General features: G+C 42.0%; 1 protein-coding gene across 4 annotated transcripts in view; it reads right to left on the bottom strand.

The window, feature by feature from the left end:
* The window catches only part of LOC130274080 (lipoxygenase homology domain-containing protein 1-like), a 316,463-nt gene that overhangs the window by 267,948 nt on the left and 29,683 nt on the right, over positions 1-18,832 (bottom strand). For 2 of the 4 annotated variants that reach the window (XM_056521930.1, XM_056521931.1), the window contains exons 3-6: positions 17,192-17,411; positions 11,790-11,962; positions 5,861-6,080; positions 389-555 (exon numbers count right to left, since the gene is read on the bottom strand). In XM_056521930.1, the coding sequence (XP_056377905.1) occupies positions 389-555; positions 5,861-6,080; positions 11,790-11,962; positions 17,192-17,411 (780 nt within the window). The remainder of the gene's footprint in view (positions 1-388; positions 556-5,860; positions 6,081-11,789; positions 11,963-17,191; positions 17,412-18,832) is intronic. The other 2 variants (XM_056521934.1, XM_056521933.1) reach the window with 1 other exon arrangement.

Genomic DNA, 18,832 nt, shown 5'->3' with positions numbered 1-18,832 from the left:
ATACCGGTATGCTTTACGGCCGGTATCCAGTATGCTGTAAAATCTAGACTAGTCTGTCTGGCTAAAAGACAGGCAACCCCTAGTGGTGGCTATTGTGAGCTTGAATTTCAGGTGTATATTGTTAAATGTCATATTATAATGAGTCCTGCAATATATGAAAAGTTTTTAACAATGACAGTGCCTCTTTAAGGTAAAAATGGGTCCCTAAGGGGTTAATTACCTTAAAATGTTCACAAACATGTGTTAACTTTATTCTAGGGGTTGTAACAGCTACATGGGTTAAAAATAAGTGTAACTTAACTGGCTGCCATGGACAAGTAAGTCACTATGGTCACTCATGGGTTCCTGGGCCCACTATTATTTTCAAGTATTATAATCTTATACTTACCAAAAACTCATCTCTAGAGCCAGGATAGAAATATTGTATCTCAGACTTTTTTGGAAGAAAAAAGTCATTTGTCTTTCCATCTGATCCGTAAATAATGACATTAATGTTCATCTCATAGCTCAGTAAGGAATCATTTGCTGTTGTTATCTGTATATTCCAACGTTTTCCTGAAACCAAAAGAATGGGATGTGAATGTTAGATAAGATAGATTGAATAGCCACTTCATTATTTTAAACTACTGAATAAAGATAATGTGTAATTTAACCGAAATGTGCACTTCGTAAAAACAAAAGCCCCCAAAAGTTGCAAAGTAATGTTTATTTTTAAGTTTTACTTACAAATAATTCATTTTAATTTCACCATAGATTCTGTGGGAAAATGAATGATGTCATTAGTACAATTGGTGGTGTAAAAAACAAGGCTCCTCATATGGGTCTTTAGGAGGAAAATTAAAAGCATTATAGCGAGGGCGAGGAGAGAAAAAAAAAACCCTGATGTCCTTAAGTCCTTAAAGTGTACAATTTAGAAAATAACATTATATGTATATTTGTAATATAAATTGGTTGCAAATGTGTATATTTTTTGTCCCTGCAGCTATTGTCTGTGTGTCTCTGTTACAAGACCAAGTACAGGAAGTGTGTGAGGACAAGCAGGACTTTGTGCACTGAGGACAAGCAGGGCTCTGTACACTGAGGACAAGCAGGGCTCTGTGCACTGAGGACAAGCAGGGCTCTATGCACTGAGGACAAGCAGGGCTCTGTACACTGAGGACAAGCAGGGCTCTGTGCAGTGAGGACAAGCAGAACTCTGTACACTGAGGACAAGCAGGGCTCTGTACACTGAGGACAAGCAGGGCTCTGTACACTGAGGACAAGCAGGGCTCTGTACACTGAGGACAAGCAGGGCTCTGTACACTGAGGACAAGCAGGGCTCTGTGCAGTGAGGACAAGCAGGGCTCTGTGCACTGAGGACAAGCAGGGCTCTGTGCAGTGAGGACAAGCAGGGCTCTGTGCAGTGAGGACAAGCAGAGTTATGTACACTGAGGACAAGCAGAGCTCTGTACACTGAGGACAAGCAGAGCTCTGTACACTGAGCACAAGCAGGGCTCTGTACACTGAGGACAAGCAGGGCTCTGTACACTGAGGACAAGCAGGGCTCTGTACATTGAGGACAAGCAGAGTTCTGTGCACTGAGGACAAGCATGGCTCTGTGCACGGAGGACAAGCAGGGCTCTGTACACTGAGGACAAGCAGGGTTCTGTACAATGATGACAAGTAGGATTCTGTGCACTGAGGACAAACAGGGCTCTGTGCACGGAGGACAAGCAGGGCTCTGTACACTGAGGACAAGCAGAGTTATGTGCACTGAGGACAAGCAGGGCTCTGTACACTGAGGACAAGCAGGGCTCTGTACACTGAGGACAATCAAAGCTCTGTACATTGAGGCTTTGTGGCATGCCCTCGGCTCCCACAGCCTACACAGAGCCCTGCTTGTCCTGCCCTTACTTCCTGTATTTGATCTCTTTACAGAGACACACAGACAATAGCTGTAGGGACAGCATCCCACCCTCCTAAATATGCCCAATTATTAACCAATGTATATTACAAATATACGTATAATGATATGATTTATATTATATAAAAAGTTTTTGCTAACGACAGGTACACTTTAATGGGTTAATCAAATCTCTTTTTTTTTATTGGAAATGAACCAGAATTTTAGAAACAGAAATCGTAAATAGATCTACAGAAACATGTTATATTGATATTAAATACAGTTGCTAGACTTCTTATGAGAAAGTGGTTCAAACAAATAAAACTGGTACAGTACTGACAGTAGTAACACAAGAAAGATCACTGAATTAATGGGGAGATAAGAAGGGAAAAAGATAAGGAAGATGAAAGGGAGAAAGCTCACTTTTTGTCTCAAACATACATAGAACATTTTCCCAGAAGCATTTTCCCATGTGTCTCTATAATGTTGTTTGTTTTTTTGTTCTTTTGTTTATGACAGTAGTGGCTTTCTTCTTCAGTTCTATTCCTAAACATCATTATCCTTCAATGTTCTTCTAAGGATAGGGTCATTTGTGCCGTATTTTGCTGCATATTTGTTTCTGTGTTTTTTTCCACCCATTGACTTCAATGGTCAGGAAGATATGTAGCAGCAAATACGCAGCAAAATACGGCATGTGTGACACTACCCTAATAGTGGACCTATGAACAGTGATTTTTGCAGTTTAAGGCAGGGTCACACGGAGCATATCCACAGCATGTGCCACACTGCCAATGTGCCGATGGCTGCAACCGGGTATCTCTGTAGGTCCGCTCATAGCGGAGGATTTCTACAGTGGAAAATCTAGGAGCGGACACACCGAGCTACCCGGAGCTCGCTCTGCAGGCCGTCTGCGCATCAGCGCATCCTAAGCGTTAAATGTGTGGCAGATGCGCCTCGTGTGACCCTGCCTTTAGAATCTTCTGTAGGTCATTTAAATTTAAGCTTGGATTCCTAAGCACCTCCTTTAGGGTTTCTTCTTGTGCTCTCATCATAAATTTAAGATGCTCACTCTTAGGGAGAGTAGTAACATTCCTAAATCTTCTCTATTTGTAGACAATGGGTGCAGTTTACTATTACCTGTGAATTTATAACTCCCAAGTGGTAATCTTTGCATAATACCACTCTGTATTTACTATTTTGTCACACATTTGTTAATAAAGTTTAGCCAATAATAATTGTTTGCCTGATAAGTGTGTATCTTGCTGTTTTAGGCAACAATGTCTGTAAAATAATAGAGTTTTACAAATTTATATGTGCCATGCCCAGAGAAGAACAGATACAGCTTTTGAAAGAGTCACATTTTTGGGACATCTATTACATAAATGTTAACTATTAAATATGTGCTAGATTTTAACACAAGAGAGGATTCCCACTTTGTATTAATGTGCAACCAGGTCATCCAGGTAGAAATGCTTTTGTATCCTTGTCTAGTTTTATTCATCTCTATCACACACCTTCTGAAGTCTTCTGAAGGTATTAACCCCTTAAGAACATGCACCGTAAATGTACGGCTTCATAGCACCTCTTAGCGCACTGTGCCGTACATTTACGGCACTGCTGTGATACGAGGGCAGGTGATGCACTCGCTTCATTCCCGATGGGACCCGCCGGTAATGACCGAAATCAGCGGTCACGTTGATGTCTGCCATAACCCTTCAGGTGCCGTGATCAATACAGATCACGGCATCTGCAGCAATGCGGCACTTATAATGGCTGATCTGATCGCCCGCGGCACTGTCACGAGGATCAGATTGGCCAAGATGGAGGACGGAGGTCCCCTCACCTGCCTCCGTCCGTCTCCCGGGGTCTTCTGCACTGATCTGCCTTCCAGCAGACCAGAGCAGAAGATTGCCGATAATACTGATCTTTGCTATGCCCTATGCATAGCACTGAACAGTATTAGCAATCTAATGATTGCTATACATACAGTGGTCCCTCAACATACGAAGGTAATTCGTTCCAAATGAACCATCGTTAGTTGAAACCATCGCATGTTGAGGGATCCGTGCAATGATAAGTATAGGAAGTTATACTCACCTGTCCTCACCGCCCCGGACCGTCACCGCTGCCAGGATGTCGCCCTCCATCGCTGTCCACCACGTCCCTGGGGTGTCCCCGCCGCTCCGGACCATCACTGCTGCCCGGGATTGACGTTCTTCATTGCCGTCATCCTGTTGCTGCACACGCTGCTCCTATTGGATAATGGGACGGCGTGCGTGGCAATGTGATGACGACGAAGGAAAGCGACGGCCATGCAGGGGATCCTGAAGAGGATGGTCCGGAGAACCTGGGACAGGTGAGTAATCATCACCGCAGCACATAGGGTACCTTAAAGGGGTTCTCCGGTGCTTAGACATCTTATCCCCTATCCAAAGGATAGGGGATAAGATGCCTGATCGCGGGAGTTCAGCTGCTGGGGACCCCGTGATCTTGCACGTGGAACCCAGTTCATAACCAGTCCCCGGAGCGTGATAGCTGTCACGCCCCCTCCCAAAGGCTTGCATTGAGGGGCGGAGCGTGATGTCACAGGGGGGCGGAGGCGTGATGTCACACTCCGTCGGCCCCGTGGTCGCCGGTAATCAGACCCTATGGGGACTAAAAAAGTGAAAAATAAATGTAAAAAAAAGTTCAAACTGCTAATTATTTTTGTATAAAAAGCAATCAAAAAGTCACATATATGCAAATCTGGTGCCAAAACAAACTACAGATCATGGTGCAAAAAATGAGCACTCACAAATCCCTGAATACGGTAAAATAAGAAAGTTGGAGGTGGTCAAAATAGGGCAATTTTAAACATACTGATTTTGTAAAACAAAAAAAAAAAGCAGTACAATAATAGAAAAGTACATAACCATGGGTATCATTTTAATCGTATTGACCCAGAGAATAAACAAAACATGTATTGTTTACCGTAAAGTGTACAGTGCGAAAACGAAGCCCCCCAAATTTGCTAAATTATGATTTCCGTTTAAATTTCCTTACACAAAAAATAAATTTTTGGGTTTACCATACATTTTTGGGTAAATGAGTGATGTAATTACAAAGAACCACTGGTCAGGCAAAAAACAAGCCCTCATATGGGACTAAGAATGGAAATATAAAAGAGTTATGAATTTTAGAAGGCGAAGAGGAAAAAACAAAAATGCAAAAATAAAATTGGCTGCGTCCTTAAGGTGAAAATGGGCTGAGTCCTTAAGGGGTTAAAGGAGTACTCTGCTGAAAACATCCTTTCCCCTACCCATAGGATAGGGGAGAAGATGTCTAATTGCGGAGGTCTTGCCGCTGGGGACCCCCTGCGATCTCCATTGTTTCACCCCTGTCATTCGGTGCACAGAGTGAACTCTGCTCCGTGCCCGATGACTGGCGATGCCACTTGCCATGCCCCCTTCATTCACATCTAACGGAGAAGTCGTGACGGCTATATACTAGCCTTCATGCCATCTCCCATAGACATGAATGGAGATGGCGTGGTGTGATGTCCTGGATGCAGCTGCCAGCATAGAGATTGTGGGGGTCCCCACCAGTGGAACCCCCCACAATCTAACATCTCATGCCCTAGCCTTAGCTTTTCAAGAGTCATCAACACTGATGTTTAATACATTTTTTCTCTCTGCACAGTGAATGTTTACTGAATGTGCTCAATAAAAGACAAGACTGGTCCTACTGTTTGTGTCTTAGTAGTTTCGTTAGATTTTGTTTGTTTGTAAGGCAATGCTGCATTTAAAAAGTGCTTTTGATCACCTCAAATATAAAACCAGCATGCGACATTTAAACAATTATTAGCCCAGACGTACTCTAATTCTTACACTTAGACATACTGTTAATACATGTATATATATACATGTATTTGATATAATATTATATTTTTACAGTAATTTAGGTCATATGTAAAAATTTCATGCCGTCACTTATATTTACCAGGTATAGGTTCTTGTGGATTACCGGACACCTGGAATTCTTTTATTGCTTCCTCCTCTTCAGAATCCGCAAAGATCCAACAGTTACACTCAAACTGCACTTCTTGTCTGGTTTCTTGTTCCACCATATTTATGCTTTCCAAATGCCACCCTGGTGCAGTGGGTAAGTGATCACACACAATACGGATCTTATAGATCTCTCCAACATCTTTGAGTGTTACCTGTTTTATTTATATAAAATGGGTGGAAGACAATTCAGTCTAAAATTGTGAAATATAAAATATCCCACTTTACAAATAAGAAATATCCGTTGAGATCTGTACCCATTCTCACTGTTTTATACACTACCAGGCAAGAATAGTCCTAAGTCCACATTTATATATTTACAGGTTAGTCTGGTCCTTCATAGAAAAATAAAATACTAAACAGGTTCAAAACTGTAGCCCATGATGGCTAACACCCATCAAGTAAAAAAGTACATTTACAGTATGTGGTTTATTTTTGCATTGTGACCAAAGGTCAACGTATGACTCTGTTCAGCATATGTTTAAATATTAGCTGCAATATTCTAGAAAGTTATTTTCTTTTTGGATTTCATTTTTTTCCGTCCAGGGTGTTCTCTGCTGACACCTCTGTCTGTATCAGGAACTGTCCAGAAAAGGAGCAAATCCCCATAGCAAACATTTGCTGCTCTGGACAGTCCCTGATACAGACAGAGGTGTCAGCAGAGAGCCCTGTGGCCAGAAAAAAAAGAAATCCAAAAACAAAAGAACTTTCTCTGTAATATACAGCCGCTAATAAGTACTGGAAGGATAAAGATTTTTTTTTATTGAAGTAATTTACAAATCTGTTTAACTTTCTGGCACCAGTTGATTAAAATAAAATAAAAATTCTTTCCACTGGAGTGCCCCTTTATCATCTTCAGGACACGGTCGTATGGATACGCCCTTGCGTCCTGGTACGCCCTTGCGTCCTGGTACTTAAGGACCAAGGGCATACCTGTACGCGCGTGGGAATTTCGGTACCGCCGCTAGCCGGTCGGGGACCGGAAATCATTCAACAGGCACCCCGTACAAACCTCTAGGGGGTCCTGAGACCCCCCCCCCCATGTCGGGGATCACCACAAATCGCCGATCAATTCAGATCGGCGATTTGCGCCGATTCTGGGATGATTGGGTCTCTGATGACCCAATAGCCCGGAAAATAGGGATGATCAGAGCTGTCAGAGGCAGCCCCATCATCCTAAGGGATAGGAGCGAGGTGGCAGGGGTGCCACTTCCTCCTATCCCCTGCCATTGTTCAGTTAGGACTAACTGACCAATGGAAGTTGGGAGCGGGGGGTTACAGTTGAAATCCCCGCTCTGCCTGCCCCTGGATGTCGGGGCAGAGCGGGTGGAAGATGGCAGCAGTACCTGCGGCATCGGCGGCGGGGACCTGCGGTAAGCAGGCGGCGGTGGGGGAGACACCGGTGGAGGCAGCAGTGAAGATCGCCTCCACCACTGCCTTCTAGGAATTGCCAGACTACAACTCCAAGTATGCCCAGACAGCCAAAGGCTGTCTGGGCATGCTGGGAGTTGTTGTTTTGCAACATCTGGAGGGCCACAGTTTGGAGACCACTATACAGTGGTGCAAAGCTGTAGCCCTCCAGATGTTGCAAAACTACAACTCCAAGCATGCCCAGGCATACTGTGAGTTGTAGTTCTGTAACATCTGGCCCTTCAGATGTTGCAGAACTACAAGTCCTAGCATGCCTGGACAGTCTCAGCATGAATGGAGTTGTAGTTTTGCAACATCTGGAAGAGCACAGTTTGGAGACCACTGTACAGTGGTGGCCAAACTGTAGCGCTCCAGATGTTGCAAAACTACAACTCCAAGCATGCCCAGTCAAGCTGGGAGTTGTAGTTCGGCAACATCTGGCCCTTCATATGTTGCCGAACTACAACTCCCAGCATGCCTGGGCAGTCTGAGCATGCTTGGAGTTGTAATTTTGCAACATCGGGAAGGCTACAGTTTGGACACCACTACCCAGCATGCACTGACAGACCATGCATGTTAAGGGTTGTAGCTTTGCAACAGCTGGAGCCACACAGGTTGGGAAACACAGAGTTAAGTAACAAACTCTGTGTTTTGCAACCAGTGTGCTTCCAGATGTTGCAAACTACAACTCCCTTTGGCTGTTAGTACATGCTGGGAGTTGTACTTTTGCAACAGCTGGAGGCACACTGGTTGCGAAACCCTGAGTTAAGTAACAAACTCTGTGTTTTGCAACCAGTGTGCCTCCAGCTGTTTGCACCCCCACCCATGTGAATGTACAGGGTACATTCACACGGGCGGGTTTACAGTTAGATTCTCGCTGCAAGCTTGAGATGTGGCAAATTTTCCACTGTAGCTCAAAATCCTAGTGGGAAACTCGCTGTGAACCGCCACCGTGTGAATGTACCCTAAAAACACTACCCTACACAAACTAAAAAGTAAAACACTACATATACACATACCCCTACAGAGTCCCCCCCCCCCCAATGAAGATGAGAAATGCCTGGTACGGCAGTGTTTCTAAAACGGAGCCTCCAGCTGTCACAAAACAACAGCTCCCAGTGTTGCCAGACAGCCATTGACTGTCCAGGCATACTGAGAGTTTTGCAACAACTGGAGGCACCCTGTTTGGGGAACACTGCCGTAGGGTAATTTTGATATCGGAGCCCTGTTGTATTTCAAGGCAACAGTTTAGAGTCACATATGGGGTATTTCTCTACTCGAGAAAAATTGCCTAACCCATTTTGGGGGGCTTTTTCTCCTTTAACCCCTTATGAAAAGATAAAGTTGGGGTCTACTCCAGCATGTTTTTGTAAAACAATTTAATTTTTTTTACACTAACATGCTGGTGTTGCCCCATACTTTTCATTTTCAAAAAAAGGAAAAGGAAAAAAAGACCGCCAAAACTTTTAATGCAATTTCTCCGGAGTACGGAAATACCCCATATGTGGATGTGAAATGCTCTGCGGGCGCACAACAGGGTTCAGGATTGAGAGCACCATGTACATTTGAGGTTGTTACAGTGGTTCAGACATAAATGCAAATTTTGGAAACTACACCCCTCACGGAATGTAACAAGGGGTATAGTGAGCCTCTACATCCCACAGGTGTTTGAAGAATTTTCTTTAAAGTTGGACGTGAAAATGAGAAATTTTTATTTTTTTCACTAAAATGCTGGTGTTAATCCAAATTTTTCATTTTCACAACAGGTAATAGGAATTTGTAACCCCATTTCTATGGAGTATGGAAATGCACCAAATGTGGATGTAATGTGCTGTGCGGGCCAACTACAATGCTCAGAAGAGAAGGAGCGCCATTGGGCTTTTGAAGAGAGAATGTGTCTGGAATGGAAGGCCATGTTCGTTTACAAAGCCCCCATGGTGCCAGAACAGTGGACCCCATTTTGGAAACTACATCCCTCATGTAACGTAACAAGGGGTGCAGTGAGCATTTACACCCCACAGGTGTCTGACAGATTTTTTGAACAGTGGTCTGTGAAAATGAAAAATTTAGTTTTTCATTTGCAGAGCCCACTGTTCCAAAGATCTGTCAAACGCCAGTGGGGGGTAAATGCTCACTGCACCCCTTGTTACGTTACATGAGGGATGTAGTTAATTCTGTGCGGCGTGTAGTTTCCAAAATGGGGTCATATGTGGGGGGGGGGTCACTGTTCTGGCACCATGGGGGCTTTGTAAATGCACATGGCCCCCGACTTCCATTCCAAACAAATTCTCTCTCCAAAAGCCCAATGGCGCTCCTTCTCTTCTGAGCATTGTAGTTCACCCGCAGAGCACTTTATATCCACATATTGGGTATTTCCATACTCAGAAGAAACAGGGTTAAACATTTTGGGATGCTTTTTCTCGTATTACCCCTTGTGAAAAGAAAAAAACTTTGGTTAACACCAGCATTTTAGTGAAAAAAATAAATTTTTTCATTTTCACGTCCAAATTTAGTGGAAATTTGTCAAACACCTGTTGGGTGTTAAGACTCACTATACGCCTTGAGGGGTGTAGTTTCCAAAATAGTATGCCATGTGTAATTTTTTTGCTGTTCTGGCACCATAGGGGCTTCCTAAATGCGACATGCCCCCCCAAAAACCATTTCAGCGAAATTTGCTTTCCAAAAGCCAAATGGGACTCCTGAGCATTGTAGTATGCCTGTATTGCACTTGATGTCCACACATGGAGTATTTCCATACTCAGAAGAGATGGGGTTACAAATTTTGGGGGGCATTTTCTCCTATTACTCTTTGTAAAAAAAAATTTAAAATTTGGGAAAAAAAACTGCATTTTAGTGCAAAAAAAAAATTTCATTTACACATCAAAATTTTACGAAAAGTCATCAAACACCTGTGGGGTGTTAAGGCTCACTGTACCCCTTGTTATGTTCCTTGAGGAGTACCCACAATAGTATGAAATGTGTTTTTTTTTTTTTTTTTTTTTTGCTGTCCTGGCACCATAGGGGCTTCCTAAAATTCAAAAACTGGCTCTACAAGAACATGCAAAAAATGAAGACTTTGAATTTCTGAATGTAATTTTGAATACTTTGAGGGGTGCAGTTTTTATAATGGGGTAATTTATGAGGTATTCCTAATATGAAGGCCCTTCAAATCCACTTCGAAACTGAACTGGTCCCTGAAAAATTCATATTTTGAAAATTTTGTGAAAAAGTGGAAAATTGCTGCTGAACTTTGAAGCCCTCTAATGTCTTCCAAAAGTAAAAACATGTCAACTTTACGATGCCAACATAAAGTAGATATATTGTATATGTGAATCAATATATAATTTACTTGGGATGTCTATTTTCCTTATAAGCAGAGAGTTTCAAAGTTAAAAGAAATTCAACATTTTTCATCAAAAATTGTGTTTTTCTTGTTTTTTTTTCTTTCAAGATTTATTTTGTAAAAAAAAAAAAAAAAAAAAAAAAAATCCATAGTCTTAGCATACTGTGATATTGAACAGGAGGTCAAAACACCAAAGCAAAAAATGGCAAGTTAGTTTTGCGTTTCGCATTTCCCTACTGACTCCCTGCTAACCTCTGGCTGTGCTGTTTTTGTGCCATGTGGCAATTTTGCAAAAAAAACTAACAAAAAACAAAACAATAAGTGGAAACATAACCATAAAGGGAGATTTATCAAAACCTGTCAAGAGTCCTTGATAAAAACTAAAGAAGCAATCTGATTGGTTGCTCTGGGCAACTGGGCAACTTTTCTGTTTCATGGGTTTTGATAAATCTCCCCCATAATGTTTAAACGGGTACTCCGGCGCTTAGACATCTTATCCCCTATCCAAAGGATCACGGGGCCGGAGCATTGTGATGTCAAGGCTCTGCCCCGTGTGACGTCACCCTCCGCCCCCTCAATGCAAACCTATGGGAGGGGGCGTGACAGCTGCCACGCCCCCTCCCATATGCTTGCAATGAGGGGGCGGAGCATGACATAACACGGGGCGGAGCCTTGACGTCACAATGCTCCGGCCCCGTGATCGACAGTAATCAGACCCTGAGCGAACACGCTCCGGGGACTGATTATAAACTGGGTGCGGCGTGCAAGATCACAGGGGTCCCCAGCGGCGGCACCCCCGTGATCAGGCATCTTATCCCCTATCCTTCGGATAGGGGATAAGATGTCTAAGCGCTGGAGTACCCCTTTAAATATGGGGTAAATGCAGATACATTAAAAATTCTACCATATTTACTTTTTATGTCAGTTAATTACCATAAAATGACCATAACAATGTGTCAACTTTATTTTAGGGGTTGTAACAGCTATATGGGTAGAAAATAAGTTTAACTTAATTGGCTGCCACGGACAACACGTAAGTCACTATGGTCACCCATGTATACCCTGGGCCCACCATTATTTTGAAGTATCATAATTTTATACTTATACTTACAAAAAACTCATCTCTAGAGCCAGGATAGAAATATTGTATCTCAGACTTTTTCGGAAGAAAAAAGTCATTTGTCTTTCCATCTGATCCGTAAATAATGACATTAATGTTCATCTCATAGCTCAGTAAGGAATCATTTGCTGTTGTTATCTGTATATTCCAAAGTCTTCCTGAAACTAACAGAGCGGGATGTGAGCGTATAATATATAATATATCACAACAATCCCTGTAAAGTATTACTGAAGGTGCACATTTATAAACATTGGCCCAGATTTATCAAAGTTTGTAGAGCTTATTTTCCCGTATATTTGGTGCAACTTTGGTGCAACTCCGCTTAAGCGAAGAACATCCCACTGCTCATCTTGACATCTTGCTCACATAGACGTTTTTTCACTTTTCACTTTCCAGTGCACCCTGATTTATAAACTGCGACTGTCGCAGATCTAGGCACATCTGAATAAAAAGCTCCAGAAATCTACACCAACTTGAACCTTGCTTATGTTTCTGCTTTTCTGACTACCTGATCATGGATCACACTGATTTACATCCCCGCCTTGTCTCCCACCCCCCGCACCGCACATCTCACATCTGTCTGCTACCTGTTGCAAGACTACAACTCCCAGCATGCCCTTACAGTGAAGGCATGCTGGGAATTGTAGTCTTGTAGCAGGTAGCGGGTGGGAGATGTGCGTCGCGGGAGGGTAGGAGACGAGGGGGGATGTAAATCAGTGCCCCCGTCATTAAGTGTGGGTAGCGGGGATAGAATCCTCCTTTAACATGCATCGGCGCTGCAGAGTTTTTGGAGTCTCTAATGTAATTTCACATTCCCCGCTGGATCCTGTGATTGGCCAGGACCATGCAGCCAATCACGGGACCAAGAGGGTAATTTGATCTTACAGTAGGGACTAAAACTCTGCTGCTCTGTTATGTTAAAAGGAGCCCAGGCTGGCATCACTCTGCAGCCGCCCAGGACTCCTGCAGACGGACTGGGAGATGTGCAGGAGCCGTCCCTGCCATCCCTAAGCGCTGCAGTATACATATATGGCAGGGACGGCTCCTGCACATCTCCTGGCCTGGCTGTAGTGTTATGTCAGACCGGGCTCCCTTTGCTATGGCACTGCAGAGTTTACTGTCATTTCAAATTTCTCGCCGGGTCCCGTGTCCCCTAAGTATATAAGTAAAAAACGCTCTGCCTGGACAACCCCTATAACTTTTTTGTGCTTTTTTGAGGTACCTACCAGATATATGCGAAAAAAAAACCACAATATTCGCCTGTCTCCCCATGGTATCTATATGGTGCCGCTGCACAGCACTCTTTTCCTCTCTAATACAACATGCATTGGAACATGCTAAGTTTTCTCACTGATTCTATACTATGGAAAGCACATAAACGTGTAGTACAGGCCTATAGATCTCTCCGCACATAATTCACAAACGTACATTTACGCCAGTGTGACCATTAAACAGTCCCATTTTTAGTATTCTACAGTTCACCATGCCTCCCAGTTGGTAGATTGCTGGTTTACAGTTGTTTCAGGGCCCAGTACAGTACAGCTAGTGTTCCAAAAAACAAAATGGGTCTGCCCTCACCTGGTAAAGATCATTCTAGGACATTGATTACTGCACTATACTGTATGGTGGTGCTACAAGAGCGCCACCTGTGCATGCCCTTCAGTAATACAGGTGGTTTACCCATGAAAAACACATTCTAAATGTATCAGTTCTATGTATCAGTTCTTGCAGACATTCACACGTCACAGTACTGGAGGATTATCTGTAGCATTGTATATTGAGTACGCTTTCAAGATACAATAGTTCAAGAACGAAAGTGTTGTAACCTGAGGCCATTGTAACTTAATGGAACACTATATTTAATTTCCAATCCCTTAGGATGTGTTCATACAGGACAGACATGCCGCAGATTTTCTTCAGGGGATTTTAGTGCAGAAAATCATCAGTATATTAGGGCGCATTCACACTATGGAATTTCTGTGCTGAATTTTCATAAGGGGACTGCTGCGAAGTTCAGTTAAGGAAGTATGGTATAGAAACTTCTTACATGAGATTGCCTTGGACAGTGAGCACCGATTCCGGAGGAAACTGCTGTAAGTGGAATCCAGACGTTCCTTGTAAAGAATTCCATGAGGAAATTCCATAGTGTGAACGGGGCCTTACAGTAGCAGCAAAGTGAATAGAAGTTGTAGACTTATTAGGGAAGATTTATTAAAACTTGTGTGATGTCAAAGTGGAACAGAAAAAGAAGCAATCTGATTGGTTGCTATGAAAACTGCTCCACTCTTCCTCTACACAGGTTTTAATAAATCTTCTCCCGGTAATTTCCTGCAGTACTGCTTTGAAATCGCTTTATGCTGGTTCAACGCTGCAGTTTTTTTTGCAATTTTTTTTTCTATTGACTTCAATCCACATCATGACTGTCTCTTGTTAACTTACCCTTAGGCCTCCTTAACACACATTTTGGGGGAGATTTATCAAACATTGCACAGAGGAACATTGGAGCAGATGCCCAAGCAACCAATCAGATTCCAGCTTTCATTTTTTTAGAGGCCATCTATGGGCATCTATTGCAGACATTTGATGAATTTTCCCAATGTATGTCCTTTTTTTGTTGGCCTCAAAACAACCACTCACATTTTTATGCCGTTTTTATGGTGTTTTTTTCTATAACAAGTCGTATTATTTTTTGACCATGTGCTTTGTGGTTTTCTCTTAAAAATATGGAGAAAAAAGCACAAAAAATGCACCAGAAGGCACAACACATTTGCGTATTTTAAACGCTTAAGGACCAAGCCCATTTTCACCTTAAGGACCAGGCCAATTTTATTTTAGCGTTTTCGTTTTTCCTCCTCACCTACTAAAATCCATAACTATTTTATATTTCCATCTACAGAACCATATAAGGGCTTTTTTTTTGCCTGACCAATTTTTCTTTGTAATGAAACCTCTCATTTTACCATAAAATGTACGGCGAACCCAAAAAAAAATTTTTTAGGGAGGAAATTAAAATGAAAACCAAAATTTTTCACATTTTGGAGGGGTTCGTTTTCACACTGTACACTTTATGGTAAAAATGACATGTGTTCTTTATTCTGTGGGTCGATACGATTAAAATGATACCCATGGCTAGATACTTTTATATTTTTGTACCGCTTAAAAAAAATCAAAATCCTTTTGTACAAAATCAGTAATCTAAAATCGCCCTATTTTGACCATCTATAACTTTTTCATTTTTCCGTATATAGGGCATTATGAGGGCTCATTTTTTGCACCGTCATTTTTTTTAGATACCACATTTGCACATATAAAACTTTTAGATAATTTTTTATAAATTTTTTTTAATAAAATGTGACAAAAAAGCAGCATTTTGGGATTTATTTTTTATTTTTTACGTTTACACCATTCACCGTACGGGATCATTAACATTATATTTTGATAGTTCGGACATTTACACACGCAGCGATACCAAGTATGTTTATTTAAAAAAAATTACGCGTTTTAGGGGTAAAATGGGAAAAACTGTCAATTTTCATTTTTATTGGGGGAGGGGATTTTTCCATTTTTTTAACTTTTTTTATTTTTACATTTTTCAACTTTTTTTCTACACTTTTTATGTCTCCATAGGGGACTATCTATAGCAATCATTTGATTGCTAATACTGTGCAGTGCTATGTATGGGACACAGCACTGCTCAATATTATCAGTGATCTTCTGCTCTGGTCTGCTCGATCTCAGACCAGAGCAGAAGACCCCGGGAGACAGCCGGAGCAAGGTGAGGGGACCTCCGGCCGCCATGCTGGATGATCGGATCCCCGCGGCAGCGCTGGGGGCGATCCGATCATCCATTCAAAGTACCGCAATGCAGAAGATGCCGTGATCTGTATTTATCACGGCATCTGAGGGGTTAATGGCGGACATCCACGCAATCGCGGATGTCGGCCATTACGGGCGGGTCCCCGGCTGACCTGCCGTGTAAGACCGTTCGATGCTCGCAGTCATACACAGGACGTAAGTGTATGTCCTGGTGCGGGAAGTCCCACCACACCAGGACGTACATTTATGTTTGTGGTCGTTAAGGGGTTAAGAATTGAAGGGGAGAAAAAAAAGAAAGAAAAAAAGCAACAGAGGTTGTGTGTAAAGTGGCAAATGATTGATGAAGGGGCGTGGTTAATCATACTGGCTAGGAAGATGTAAATGGCACACAGTGGGCCTCATTGAATTCACAGAAAATCCTGTGGATAAATGACTGGAAATTTCCACCTAGAAAAAGCTGGTCAGAAAATTTTCCTGACTTTCCCCCATAGTAAATAGGGTGGAATCCTGCAAGTCTGAAACTACATTTCCCACTAGTAAAAACCCGACACTCTTAGTAAATGAGGCCCAGTGTATTCCTCTGCAGTTATCACTATGGGAATCAGAGCAATGTCTGAATAAATCCATTGGATATCCATTGATACACTACTGAACCATGAGTACTATCTTTATTTCATGCACTGAGACTGAACTTTTTGTCTGGAATTGGCAAATGATTGGCCAAATCATGTACAGTCAACCACAGAAAAGAGAATGCAGAAAAATAAGTGAATGTTCACCTGTTGATATCAATGGAAAGTCCTGACAAGGATCATTTTCTACTTTAAGTTTTTGACATGTCAATTTTTGAAGCAGAAAATTATCCCCATCAGGACCTTTATCACTGAAGCTTTGCTTCCACAAAAATTCCAGAATTTAAGTCAGAAACTGCTAAATCTGCCACTAATTACCTAGTATGCACTGGTCTCCTTATTGAAAAGTAGAGTATTTCAGCTTTTCCAAATTCACCAAGTACATTCTGCAAGACTATGTTCACACTGCAGAATGTCTGGCTGAAAAAATCCCTTCGTATTCTGCTTGGAAATTCCCCCGTGTGAATGGGGCCTTAGAGTACGTTCACACGTTGATAACTTTCAATGGGTTTTCTGCTGCGGGAGAACCGATGCCAGTTTCACTAACAAATCTGCCACTATCACTGAACCATTAAAGGGGTACTCCGGTGCTAAGACATCTTATGCCTTATCCTTTGGATAGGGGATAAGATGTCTTAGTGCCGGAGTAGCCCTTTAAAGTGGATGGTAATGACACTCGCAGTAGAATTACCACAGTTTCTAAGGGTTCACTTACTTTCTTGCCACTGTATTTATAGCAAATTAAGATCCAATTTCTCGACATAGCGCTCCAAATACCCTACATGAGGCATAGATTTATAGGTACCATGCTGACTGCACACAGCTACTTCCAGAGCAGCTTAGAAACAGTTTATGCCTGTTTATATACACATACCAGTATTTAACATTACATTATATTTTCAAAATAATTCAGGTAATGTCTAAACATTTCATGCTTATATTTACCAGGTATAGGTTCTTGTGGATTACCGGACACCTGGAATTCTTTTATTGCTTCCTCCTCTTCAGAATCCGCAAAGATCCAACAGTTACACTCAAACTGCACTTCTTGTCTGGTTTCTTGTTCCACCATATTTATGCTTTCCAAATGCCACCCTGGTGCAGTGGGTAAGTGATCACAGACAATACAGATCTTATAGATCTCTCCCACATCTTTGAGTGTTACCTGTTTTATTTATATAAAATGGGTGCAAGACAATTCAGTCTAAAATTGTGAAATATAAAATATCCCACTTTACAAATAAGAAATATCCATTGAGATCTGTACCCATTCTCACAGTTTTATACACTACCAGGCAAGAATAGTCCTAAGTCCACATTTATATATTTACAGGTTAGTCTGGTCCTTCATAGAAAAATACTAAACAGATTCAAAACTGTAGCCCATGATGACTAACACCCATCAAGTAAAAAAGTACATTTTACAGTAGACTGGTCCCTCAAGTTACAATATTAATTGGTTCCAGGACGACCATTGTATGTTGAAACCATTGTATGTTGAGACCAGAACTATATGGAAACCTGGTAATTGGTTCTAAAGGCACCAAAATGTCATCCAGAAATAGGAAAAAAAGTGAGGATTAAAGAAAAATAAGTAGATAACTAATATAGATAAAGCAAGTTCTTACATATAAAAGTAAGAAAGACCTGCTGGGAGCTGTAAATCACTGTCTGTGTCAGTGTTTTCCAAGCAGGGAGCCTCCAGCTGTTGCAAAACTACAAAGGCTGTCCGGGCATGCTGGGAGTTGTAGTTTTGCAACAGCTGGAGGCTCCCTGCTTGGGAAACACTGGTCTATGTAGAGGATAGGAGCTTCTTCAGGGTTCTGTACAGTGCATAGTGTCCTAAAAAAAAATGGAGTCGCCCTCACCTGGTGTCCAAAGGAGCAGGTAACCCTGGTACAGGTAAAGAGTACAGAACATGTAATACCTCCCTGTACTGTAGGGGGCGCTACCAGACACCAGTCAGTGCATACGCTTCAGTAATACAGGTAAAGAGTACAGAACATGTAATACCTCCCTGTACTGTAGGGGGCGCTACCAGACACCAGTCAGTGCATTCACTTCAGTAATACAGGTAAAGAGTACAGAACATGTAATACCTCCCTGTACTGTAGGGGGGCACTACCAGACACCAGTCAGTGCATTCACTTCAGTAATACAGGTAAAGAGTACAGAACATGTAATACCTCCCTGTACTGTAGGGGACGCTACCAGACATCACGTTTCACAGATCTGGACTGTCCGTAACATTGTATGTTGAGTCTGGTTTCAACTTACAATGGTGCCAAAAAGACCATTGTATGTTAAAACTATTGTATGTTGAGGCCATTGTAAGTTGAGGGATCACTGTATGTGGTTTATTTTTGCATTGTGACCAAAGGTCAACATGTGACACTGTTCAGCATATGTTTGAGGTATTGTGTATTTCAAGAAAAAACCCTGACATATACCTCTAACATATACAAAAAAGTAATGTGAACAAGCTTGGCAGAATAATGTGGGACCTTAAAGGGGTACTCTGGTGGAGAACATTTGTTTTTAATCAACTGAAGCCAGAAAGTTAAACAGATTTGTAAATTACTTCTA

This window comes from Hyla sarda, chromosome 5 (genome assembly GCF_029499605.1).
Source record: "Hyla sarda isolate aHylSar1 chromosome 5, aHylSar1.hap1, whole genome shotgun sequence".
Classification (NCBI taxonomy): Eukaryota; Metazoa; Chordata; class Amphibia; order Anura; family Hylidae; genus Hyla; species Hyla sarda.
This window is presented reverse-complemented; position numbering and strand designations above follow the sequence as displayed.